The sequence below is a fragment of the Papio anubis genome, chromosome 6 (genome assembly GCF_008728515.1).
Source record: "Papio anubis isolate 15944 chromosome 6, Panubis1.0, whole genome shotgun sequence".
Taxonomy (NCBI): domain Eukaryota; kingdom Metazoa; phylum Chordata; class Mammalia; order Primates; family Cercopithecidae; genus Papio; species Papio anubis.
The window spans coordinates 117,851,865-117,864,928 of record NC_044981.1 but is presented as its reverse complement, the minus strand read 5'-3'; the positions used below and the strand labels follow the sequence as shown (position 1 = coordinate 117,864,928).

Sequence of the window (13,064 nt, the reverse complement as noted above, 5' to 3'; positions counted from 1 at the left end):
CAGGACCTTGAATTTCCTTTCCCCTTTTAACTTCTGTTTCCCAGTCTCTGACATTCCAATGTCCACACCCTCTCTATCCTTTGCCTTTAATCTTGGACTCTGCCTAGTGTTACACTAGAAAGTGAAAAATGGTAACATTGGTCCTGCTATAATTTGATACTTTCTACTTACAATTGGTAGTGTTATTTTCAATGATTTTGTATTATATTCACCACCTTGTCTATTTTATTTTTTAATTATTTATCATTTAGATTTCATGTTTATTTTATTTAACTTTTAATTTCAGTTCAGGGTACATGTACTGGTTTGTTATATAGGTAAACTAGTGTTATGGGGGCTTGTTGCACAGATTATTTCATCACCCAGGTATTAAGTCTAGTACCCTATAGTTATTTTTCCTGATCCTCTCCCTCCTCCCATATTCCACCTTCTGATAGGCCCCAGTATTTGTTGGTCTCCTCTATATATCCATGTGTTCTCATCATGTAGCTCCCACTTATAAGTGAAGACGTGATATTTGGTTTTATGTTCCTGCATTAGTTTGCTCAGGGTAATGGCCTCCAGCTCCATCCTTGTTCCTGCAAAGAACATGGTCTTGTTCTTTTTCATGGCTGCATAGTATTCTATGGTGTATATGTACCACATTTTTTCAATCCAGTCTTATCATTGATGGGCATTTAGGTTGATTCTATGTCTTTGCTATTGTGCATAGTACTACAGTGAACATATAGTGAACAGTGAACACATGTGCATGTATCTTTATAACAGAATGGTTTATATTCCTTTGGGTATATACCCAGTAATGGGATTGCTAAGTCAAATGGCATTTATGTTTTTAGTTCTTTGAGGAATTGCCACACTGTCTTCCTTAATCGATGAACTAATTTACACTCCAACCAACAGTGTAAAAGTGTTCCTTTTTCTCCTCAACCTCATCAGCATCTATTATATTTTGAGTTTTTACTAATAGCCATTCTGACTGGTGTGAGATGGTATGTCATTGTGGTTTTGATTTGCATTTCTCTAATTATCAGTGCTGTTGAGCTTTTTTTTTTAACATGCTTGTTGGCTGCATATATGTCTTCTTTTGAAAAGTGACTGCTCATGTCCTTTGCCCACTTTTTATGTTATTGTTTGTTTTTTCCTTGTAAATTTGTTTAAGTTCCTTATAGATGCTCAATATTAGACCTTTGTCAGATGCATAGTTTGCAACAGTTTTTCTCATTCTGTATGTTTACTCTGTTGATAGTTTCTTTTGCTGTGCAGAAGCTCTTTAGCTTAATTAGATCTCATTTATCAAATGTTTGCCGTTGTTGCAGTTGCTTTCGGTGTCTTCGTCATGAAATTTTTGCCCATTTCTATGTGTAGAATGATATTGCCTCAGTTGTCTTTTGGATTATTTTTTTATAGTTTTGGGTTTTACATTTAAGCATTTAATCAATTTTGAGTTTATTTTTGTATATGGTGTAAGGAAGAAGTCCAGTTTCAGTGTTTTGCATATGGCTAGGCAGTTACCCAGCACCATTTATTGAATAGGGAATCATTTTCCCATTGCTTATTTTTGTCAGCTTTGTCAAAGATCATAGTTGTAGGCATACAGCCATATTTCTGAGTTCTCTGTTCTGTTCCGTTGGTCTACGTGTATATTTTTGTACCAGTACTGTGCTGTTTTGGTTACTATAGACCTGTAGTATAGTTTCAAGTCAGATATCATGATGCCTCCAGCTTTATTTTTTTGCTTAGGATTGCCTTGGCTATCGTGCTCTTTTTTTGCTGTTTCATATACATTTTAAAATAGTTTTTTCTAGTTCTGTGAAGAACATTATTGGTAGTTTTATAGGAATAGCATTAAATTTATAAGTTGCTTTGGGCAGTATGGTCATTTTAATGATGTTGATTCCTCCTATCCACGAGCATGGAATGTTTTTCTATTGGTTTATGTTGTCTCTGATTTTTTTGAGCAGTGTTTTGTAGTTCTCCTTGTAGAGATCTTTCCCTTCCCTGATTAGCTATATTCATAAGTATTTTATTTTTTTGTGGCAATTGTGAATGGGATTGTGTTCCTGATTTGGCTCTTCTCTTGACTGTTCTTGATGTGTAGGAATGCTAGTGAATTTTGCACATTGATTTTTTATCCTGAGATGCTGCTGAAGTTGTTTATTAGCTTAAGGAGCTTTTGGGCTGAGACTGTGAAGTTTTCTGGATATAGAATCTTGTCACCTGCAAACAGATATAGTTTTACTTCCCCTCTTTCTATTTGGTAGCCCTTTATGTCTTTCTCTTTCCTGATTGCCCTGGCCAGGACTTCTGATATTGTGTTGAAGGAGTGGTGAGAGAGGGCATCCTTGTCTTGTGCCAGTTTTTAAGGGGAATGCTTCCAGCTTTTACCCATGCAGTATGATGTTGGCTGTGGGTTTGTTGTAGATGGTTCTTAGTATTTAGAGGTATGTTCCTTCAATATCTAGTTTGTTGAGAATTTTTAACCTAAAGGGTGTTGAATTTTCTTGAAAGCCTTTTCTGCACGGATTGAGATAATCATGTGTTTTTTGTCTTATTTTGTTAATGTGATGAATCATATTTATTGATTTGTATATGTTGAACCAACCTTGCATCCTAGGGATGAAGCCTACTTGATCGTGGTAGATTAGCTTTTTCATGTGCTGCTGGATTTGGCGTGCCAGTGTTTTGTTGAGGATTTTTGAATCTATGTTCATCAAGGATATTGGCCCTGAAGTTTTTTTGGTTGTTGTTGTGTTTCTGGCAGGTTTGGGTATCAGGATCATGCTGGTCTCATATAATGAGTTAGGAAGGAGTTCTTCCTCCTCAATTTTGTGGAACAGTTTCATTAGGAATGATATCAACTTTTCTTTGTACATCTGGTAGAATTCAGCTGTGAATCCATCTGGTCCTGAGCTTTTTTTGGGTCGTAAGCTATTTATTACTGACTCAATTTCAGAGCTCGTTATTTGGCTGTTCAGGGATTCATTTTTTTCTTGGTTCAGTCCTGGGAGAATATATGTGTCCAGGAATTTATCCATTTCTTCTAGATTTTCTAGTTTATGTGCATAAAGGTGTTCATAATATTCTCTGATGGTTGTATTTTTGTGGGGTCAATGGTGATATCCCTCTTGTCATTTCTGATTGTGTTTATTTGAGTTTTCTCTCTTCTTTATCAGTCTTGCTAGCAGTCTATTTTATTAATTTTTTTTTCCAAAAAACCAGCTCCTCGATAAGGTGATCTTTCAAATGTTTTTTGTGTGTGTGTGTCTCAGTCTCCTACAGTTCCGCTCTGATATCACCATGCCTATTTTAAAAGATTTTGATCCTTTTTAGTCCCCAAATTCTCTCTCTGCAGGTGGCCTTCAATTTTTTTGTTTGTTTTGAGAATGAGGCCATCCGATTGATACTCTTTATACTACTTGGAGCATTTAATATGAATTGGTTCTGTATTCCACATTATGCTTTTATTGTGCTAAAGTTGATATTAAACTTTTTATAGCATAAAATGTCATGGCAGGGAACATTTGCTCTGATTTATCATAATTTTTTAAAAAGAAAATGTCTGCTAAGAACATAATAACAGCTAATACTTATTGAATATTTATATGCTAGATCTACCCTAAGTATTTCACAGTTATTACCTTCTTTGACCATGTTGTGGCCACTGGAACAATGTAATAATATGTGGCTCCAATACCACGAGTTAATATCTTAAAATATTATTTTTCAGTCTTTTTGGATAACTGTGATTAAACTTTTTAAATACTAAAATCCAACATGCTACATCTTCTTTAGCATCTAGAACAATACATACAATGATAAATTTCACTTCAATCTGTATAAGAGAAGAATGCTATTGACTTGAAATGTCAGCTAGAAGACAGGCTGTCAGGAACTTTGATTATATTTTTTACTCGCTGGAAAAATGTAAATTGGAATCACACTAATACGTTCTGTGCTGTGGATGACATAGGTTTAAATTTTCATGTTAAACTTATTTAATTTGAGATTATGTTAATTAAATATCCATTTATCAGCATAACGATGTTTAATATAGACCTTTATTAACATATGGTTTCAAAGGCCAGCAAAATTGTCAAATCTAATGAAAACAGAGTTCAAAGATAAAATTCTATCTTCCCTTTCTTTTATGAGTCTCTTAAAAATTCAGGGCACCTTTTTAAAAGCCCTTAGAGAAGATTAACCTTTAACATCATCATTTAAATCTAATGTTACCACATTTTACAATGTCATTGACACTATGTTTAGCCTTAGATAGTTGGTTTTCCTAACCATATTATAAAACTACTAATTTTTTTTTCCCCAAATCTAATAGAGGAAGATCCAACTGCTGTCTTTTTTTTTTCTGGTTTATCTAGTGTAGCACATTCCAATAGAACTTTCTCCAATGATAGACATTATCTATATCTACACTGGTTAATATAATAGCCATTAGCCATATGTGGCCTACTGAGCACCTGAAATGTGATCCGTGCAACTGATAACCTGAATTTCAAAATTTACTCATTGTATTTATCCTAAATTAAAATTTAAATAGCCACATGCTACTGGTGTCTACCATATTGGAATCATGGCTTTGGTGTTCTTTTCAGCACAGTCAGACTGGATTCTGAAGACTTGACTCTTTTTTTCCTAATATGTCTTAATTCGTTTCCTGGGAGCAGGAATAATCTTTTAAAGTTGCCTGTTATTCTTGGACTAATTAAGGCATTTTCTTTCATTATAACCCAATTTATAGTTTGGAGATTTTACCATAAACCAAAAAATATGTGTATGTACGTACTTTTGTAGTAAGAATGCCAAATTGGACATTTGACTCTGGGTAGTCATTACACAACAGAGGATGGGATATCTCTACCAGAGTGGGTGCTCCATAAATGTTTGCTTGTACTGAGTAAATGAAAAACTGTATTTTATTTTAACCAGTGCTCCTTCTCACACTCACTCACACTATTTCCTTTTATATCTGTACACTGGGAGAAGGAATAATAACTTGCTTGAAGATGCAGTTTTTTTGAAAGGCAGAGAGGCTTTTGCTGATTTAAAACAGATATTGGTTTGTAGTTACTTCCATAATTCCTTTCTACTATTCTTAAATGATGAAGTACCATTTTTATGGGTCTTTACCTTCTAGCACGTTTTTGCATTACATTTTTTAGGAATAACTGGTCACTTAAAAATGCTTATAGAGTTGTAAAACCTGATTCACTTTTAAAAGGGGTAACTTGTGTAAAAGATATTCTGTAGTCGACATCATCCTAGGTTGATAATACAGTCAATAAAAGTGTTTATTGCTTTGTACATATCAAAGTACTAAAGGAGTGAACTGAAGCAGCCAAGATGTTAGAATAAGTCAATTGTCTAAAAATATGAATGCCCACAGATATGTTTGATAAAAAAATGTTTTAAGTGAAGATTTTGAAACTCTGGATGATCACTGGTTATCAATAGTCTTAGAGAAATTTAAGTTTTAAAATGTTTATAGGATAATTGAGAAAGTACCACTAAGCTGAACACAAATTTAAAGTTTCTTCCTACAAAGCATTCGACCTGTTGCCCAAGAAAAGGCTTTCATCTTTCAAGATGAAACAATTCAAATGAAACTAGAACACTGAAGGCTACTACAGAAGCATGCATTTATTTGGGCATATGGTAGTAATCCACTAAACACATAGTTATAATCTATTTGAGAATAACCAGAACAGATTTGCCAGACAAAGATTCTGCCAGATCAACTTGCTTTTTACTATGGGAAATCAAAGATGTAGAGAAGCACACAAATACCAACGTTTTCTTTTTTATTTCGAAGCCACTTCAGCATTTCTTTTAAAAAGTATTGTCTTCATCCTTATAATTAACAGATAGTTCTTCAGATTCTAAATACTGTAAGTTTCAGTGATCAGTTTCATTATTTCTGTGCAGTCAAAAAAGACTGCATTGAAAAATACATTTGTGGGCATTTCAATACAATAAGTGTTTGGAACTCAATTTCAAATGAATATAATGTGTGATTTAGTTATTGATTAATGAGTGAAACTACAGACATTGAAGATGCAGGATCAAATCATCTGAAATAAAAGGCAGGGAACACGTATAAATATTTTGCACACGGAGACACTCAAGTGCTTCTTGATTGAGGACATCTGATTTCTAGCTGGCTTTTGCAATTAAAAATATTGGAAATAAATTGCAGTAGCTCAGTCAAATTTATTTGCTGCAAAATGGCTTATAACTACAGAGAGAATTTTTAGTTAATATAGTTGAAATTATTTAGTTCTGCTCTGTGACAAATGAAATTATTGTTTATCAGAGAAAGGGAATTACGTATTTGGCCTAAAGTTAATCAATATGAACACAGAAAAGCTGGAGCTCAAGCAGAATCAGGACCTTGTTAAACCACAGTTTTGTAAAATGAGTTCAGTTGTAGCACCTGTGGAATAAATAGAACTGATAGTAAATACAAGAAAATAAATTTTCTAATCATACCGTTCTCAGAGATTTACAAAATGCTTTGAACTTCGTTCTGAATTTAAACTTTTTTTTTTTATTGTTTCACACTTAACTTTTTAAAAATCAGCATATGCTGATTAAAGGCAGACATGTGCCTTGTTACACCTCTAAACCTCAAAGATCGTGGAGAGTCACAGTAATTCCATTTCCCCAAGTTAAGGCATAAGTCCATATTCACAGTCTGCCCTCTGGGGTGATGCAGGATTGAGTCAAGTCCAGTTCGATTCCTTGAGTCACTGGAATTGTTTCTGACTGATTCATATTTTCAAATCCAGCCCACGGTGGGCCTGAGGCTGGATAAGTGGGCTTTCACCAGGGCCCTAACAAGAGCAAAAAAGGAACATGTGCGCAGATTTACACTCCTGTTCTCAAGGGCCTTTGCTCTTATTGGAAACTTAACCACATAAAAATGTATTTCCTAAACATTTCCCTGATTATGGAGTTCATAATCTAAGAACCTGAAGGTACATTTCTGTGTTAAATACAGAAATTATTATTGAAACAAAGACCTCACCTTTAAATGAGAGTATAAAGTACTTCAGTGATTTTGCCCAACTGTTAAAACTTGGTTTATAATTTTACATTCTATCATGGACATCCTTCTTGAAAGCCTTCGTGGTGTATAGGTCTGTGTTTTAAATTTTGATAGTTATTACCAATAAATCCTCTGAATATTATAGCCTATTCAAAATAGCTGTTTCTTACAGGAAATGGATGTGTGTATACATATGTGTAAATACATATATATATATGTGTATTTGCAAGGAGTCACTTTCTTTTGTGGAAGTAAACATTAGTTGGTCAAATAAGATTATTATACTAAAGGAAAGTAGATAATTTTGTGAATGTAATTTGCATTTCTTAAATGTGGTGGTGGTTGTTATTATTATTATTATTATTATTTCTCAACAGGGCCCATTTGGAGGCCAGTGCTGAGAAGTGGAACAGATTGCTGATGTCTTTAGAAGAACTGATCAAATGGCTGAATATGAAAGATGAAGAGCTTAAGAAACAAATGCCTATTGGAGGAGATGTTCCAGCCTTACAGCTCCAGTATGACCATTGTAAGGTAAGTGGATAACCTATAGTTAGTCGCTTAATTCAAATTCTAGTGAGGTAGATATTTGAAATAAAATTATAGGTAAGTATCAGAGTTGAACCAATTATCGCAGGATTCCCCCCCCCCACCACTGTCTGCTTTTAATTGTCAGTAGACATTTAAAGTGCATACATTGTTTCCATTTGTATTAAATTAAGTTTTATCTTCACATTTAACTAAATTTTTTTTCAAACACTACCAGTATCTAAAGTATAATATTGCTTTTAGCTTATTAGGAAGTTTATCTAAATTTCTAATAGGTTTTATAATCAAATTTTTAAAAATTTTATTTTTATTTTTGAGACCAAGTTTCACTCTTGTTGCCCAGGCTGGAGTACTGCAGCCTCCACCTCTTGGGTTCAAGTGATTCTCCTGCCTCAGCCTCCCAAGTAGCTGGGACTACAGGTGCCTGCCATCACAACCGACAAACTTTTTTTTTTTTTTTTAAGACGGAGTCTTGCTCTGTCACCCAGGTTGGAGTGCAGTGGCATGATCACGGCTCACTGCAACCTCTGCCTCCCAAGTTCAAGTAATTCTCCTGCCTCTGCCTCCCAAGTAGCTGGGACTACAGGTGCCTGCCACCATGCCCAGCTAATTTTGTATTTTGTAATTTTTTTTTTTTTAGATGGAGTCTCGCTCTGTTGCCCAGACTGGAATGCAGTGGCATGATCTTGGCTCACTGCAACCTTCACCTCCTGGGTTTGAGCGATTCTCCTGCCTCAGCCTCCCAAGTAACTGGGACTACAGGTGCATGCCACCACTCCTGGCTGATTTTTGTATTTTTACTAGGGACAGGATTTCACCATGTTGTTCAGGCTGGTCTCGAACTCTTGACCTCAGGTGATCTGTCTGCCTCGGCCTCCCAAAGTGCTGGGATTACAGGCGTGAGCCACCTCAACTGACCTGAGAAAGTTTTTAAACTACAAATTAACTTAATCTTAAATTCAAGTCATCGAATCATAAGAAATTACAAACTATCTTGTTTATGTTTAATAAAAGTGAAAAATAAGGACTTGTAGTAAAAAAAAAAAAAAAGTAATGCAGATGAAGACCATACTATTTAAGATCATTTTATGTGTTTTACTTTTCTGAGCCAAGCCCTTTCTTTGAATTATAATTCTGCTCAAATTTCTATTCCTATGCAAATCTATACTTTTACTCTGATTAGCCAAAAGATATGCTGAAATGTTATCAACTGACACATTAATTCTTAGATTCTTGTGTGATTAAATTTGTGCCTTGTTCACTTTTCATTGATTTCTTTATGCCCATTTTCTCGTATATACATATCATCTTGTTTTATCGTATTTTTTACTCCTCCCATATAATGAAAGTTCTCATTCTAAATCTGGTCATTTTAAAGTGACATTATGATTCTATTTCCATTTAAAAAATGACAAACACGAATGCACACACCTAGTAAAGGAAAATCTCATCTATGTAATAAGTTGCTTTAATACTAAATGATAAGACCCTGAAATTTATTTATTGGATTTTTGAACCCTTGTGACTAGATTATTAAAATTACCATTTAGGTGTATTTTTTTCTTTCTACTTGAAGCAGGAATATGATAAAGAAATAGCTCCAAGATAAGAAAAAGGAAAACACTGTTGATGTATGATACGCAAGAAAATAATAGTAATAGAAGATTTAAAATGACCAATTTAAGGAAATCACATTCTCTCCTAACTTTTTCTAACTTTTGCTTCTGTTAGTTATTCATATAGTATTCCCTTTTTGTGGGTTACAGTATTAGGGATGAAATAGAATAACACAAAGCTCTTCTAATAGATGTGCTCTGTAAGGAATACAAGCTGCTTGTGGCCATATGCTAATAGTATTTACTGAAATCCAAATGTTGAAGTATGAAATGATTTTCCTCTTCTGGCCTTAGCAGATAAAGTACATATCCGCCTCTCAGTGTGCCCTGGCTGTATTTTGGCCTCCCTCCCAACAAGGTAACCTGGATTTAGGTTGTGTTTTGCTCCATTTTAGAGCACTGCAGGCAGTTGCTCTGCTTCAGTCCTTGAGACCTAAGCCTTTAGGTAATGAAGGTAATACTGATAATGATGGCAATACAATTGGTTCATTTATTCAGCAAGTGTTTATTGAGTGCCTAATATGAACCAGCATATTCTGGTCACTGGTGACTCAATAATGGACAAAACCAGGTTCTTACCTGATAGTGAGAGATGGACACTCGACAAATAGGCAATAAATATATATGTCCCACAGTAATAACAAAAATAAAGCAAGGTCAAGAAGATAGAGGAGGATGTGGGATTATAGGCCAAGGTGCTATTTTATATGGAGAAGATCAGGAAAGTGTCACAAATTGGGTGATTTTTGAACAGAGACCTGGAGTGATGTAGTAAGCACTTAGCAACCCCTCTTAGAAGTAGAACATTTAGGGAAAGGAGGCAGAAAGCAAAAAGGCCACAGAGCTTGCAATGTTTGGGGCATATTTGAAGAATAGCTTGGAGACCAATATGGTTGAAAATGTTTAACCAAATATGGTAGATAGGAGATGAAGCTGGGGTGGTGGGTGGGAGAAAGGGATTCAGATCATTTAGGTCCTTGAATATTCTTTCTTAAGGACTTTGGCTTTTACTCAATGAGAGAGGAAGCCATGGAAGATGTAGGTGTCTATAGTGCTGTGATCTAATACTGTATGAAGAGTAGAATATAGAGGAGTTCAGCACTATTTCAGTAATCCAAGTGGTGGTGAATTGGAAAAGGGTATAGCAGGAGAGATGATGAAGAGTAACTACTTTCTGAAGACATTTGGAAAGAATCAACAAAATTTGCTGATGGATTGAATGTGTGGAATGTGAGAAGAAGAACCAAAGATGTCAGAAGTCAGAGATTTTTAGACAAAGCAAATGGAAAATGGAAGTACCATTTAGAGAGAGAAGAAAACTGCTGGAGGAGTGGTCTGGGAAGGAAATGTAAGAGCTCGATGTTTGACATGTTAAGCTTAAAAATGTTTAAGCTGTTGGATATATAAATCTGAAGTTAGGAGAAAGATCAAGATTAGAGATCAAAATTGTCAGCCTGTGTATTAGCCCTGGGATTGGATGAGATCACCTATAGGGAGAGATTTTACCAAGGGAAAAAAAAAAAAATCCCAAGAAATGAGCCCTGAGAAGTCACAATTTTGGAGGCTGAGAAGACGAGGAGACTGAGAAGGAAGAGCCAGAAGGCTAGAAGAACCACGAGAGAACAGAGTCCAGGATGCCAAAGAAAGAAAATGTGTTTTGAAGGAGGGCATGATCACGAAGATCAAACATTGCTGAGCGGTTGAATAAGATGAGGACAGAAAATTAATCATCTCGAGACCATCTTGTTGACCTTGGACAAGAGGTGTTACAGTGGCATGATGGAGTTGGAAGCATGATTGGAGTAGATTCAAGGGAGAATATGAACCAAAGTACAGAAAACCATTTTAAGAACTTTTACAACAGAGGTAACAGAAAAATCAGATAGTAGCTGAAGAAAGAATGTAGAGTCAAGTAGTGGTTTTATAACTCATTGCTGAGTAGTGAATTATGAAATAATATATTAATATGATTTCATTATTCAGCATGTTCTATGCTGGTAAGAATGATTCTGTGAAGTGGGAAGAATCAGTGACGCAGGAGAGAGGATACCAACTCAAACAGTGAGAGGATGGGATCCATTGCACAAGTGGAGCAGTGGGTCCTAGGTCTGTCTGACTCCAAATATATTCATCATCCATTTAAAACCTACTTTACCGAATGACGTTTATGTCCCAGCACCATTCTAAGCACTGGGGATATATCCTCACGTTTTTGTTTCTGTTTTTACTTGAATCTGTTCCCTCTTTTTGCTCCATTACATCAATTTCCTGACTTAGTTTATGGAAGAATTTGAGGTCACCTTTTCACCCTATCTTTTTCTTTAGCGGCCTTCTGAAAATGGACAATAAAGAAATGAATATTAACATATTATTCTCAAGAACGAATATTTTAGTGTATAGTGCTAGCTTTCTGCTAAATTAGTACTCAGTATAGATTAGTTGAATAAATTGATTCACAGAGTTTATAGAAAAAACCCTCCTCCTCGTCCTCCTCCTCCTCGTCGTCCTCCTCCTCCTCCTCCTCTATCTGCTTCCTCTAGATCATGATACAGTACAGAAAAGTGTGCTGGGTTTGGGGTAAGCATTCTTTGTAGGTCATAGCTGAAGTCGCAGGGCTGGAGAATTCCGTGATTCCTTCCAGGGTAGTCATCATGTATTAATAAGTATGTTAATTTTCATCATGTTTGATATTACGCCTACAGAAAAGAAAAACTTAAAAGCTTAAAACATGAATTTTCTGACCGGGCACGGTGGCTCACACCTGTAATCCTAGCACTTTGGGAGGCCCAGGTGGGCGGATCATGGGGTCAAGAGATCGAGACCTTCCCGGCCAACATGGTGAAACCCTGCCACTACTAAAAATACAGCAATTAGCTGGACGTGGTGGCACATGCACCTGTAGTCCCAGCTATTCAGGAGGCTGAAGCAGGAGAATCGCTTGAACCCAGGAGACAGAGGTTGCAGTGAGCCAAGATCACACCACTACACTCTAGCCTGGCAACACAATGAGACTCCATCTCAAAAAAACAAAAAATAAACAAACCCCAAAACATGAATTTTTCATATTTTCTTTATAGGTTGTGACATTTGCTGTTGCTTTGTGAGTAAAGGTTTGAAAGTCCAGTGTAATATATATATATATATATATTTTTTTTTCTTTCCAGGATAGAGTCTCGCTCTGTCGCCCAGACTAGAGTGCAGTGGCGCAAACGCGGCTCACTGCAAGCTCCGCCTCTCGGGTTCACTCCATTCTCCTGCCTCAGCCTCCCGAGTAGCTGGGACTACAGGTGCCTGCCACCACGTCCGGCTAATTTTTGTATTTTTAGTAGAGATGGGGTTTCACCGTGTTAGCCAGGATGGTCTCGATCTCCTGACCTTGTGATCCACCAGCCTCAGCCTCCCCAGTGTCACATTTTTAAATGTGAGACACAAGATCTATAATGTAGATAATCTACTGTGAATTGTGTGTGGCCATGGATTTTAGGGTGCACTAGAGGCAGGTAAGGAGGGTTGTTGGTTCCTCATAGGTGTGATAATTTGGGTTAGAGGTGTTAGTGAGGTACTGCTAGTAGAAAAGGTACTGAGCTAGAGTAAGAATACTTTTATTTAATGGCTGGCTCTGTCTCTGATGACCTGGGTGACCCTGAAAAAGTCATTTGACTTACCCAAGCTTCAGTGTATGGAAATAAGTAGTGTCTTAGTTCCTTTGGGCTGCAATAAAAAAATATTATAAACTTGGTGACTTATAAACAACAGAAATTTATTTCTCACAGTTCTAAAGGTGGAGAAGTTCAAGATCAGTGCACTAGTAGATTTGGTGTCTGCTAAGGGCC

The 13,064-nt window shown here is 36.1% G+C and overlaps 1 protein-coding gene across 15 annotated transcripts in view; it reads left to right on the top strand.

Annotated features, from left to right (window-relative positions):
- UTRN (utrophin) overlaps positions 1-13,064 on the top strand; it is a 590,704-nt gene that overhangs the window by 417,569 nt on the left and 160,071 nt on the right. For all 15 annotated transcript variants that reach the window (XM_021936868.2, XM_021936864.2, XM_021936872.2 and 12 more), the window contains one exon: positions 7,444-7,600. In XM_021936868.2, the coding sequence (XP_021792560.2) occupies positions 7,444-7,600 (157 nt within the window). The remainder of the gene's footprint in view (positions 1-7,443; positions 7,601-13,064) is intronic.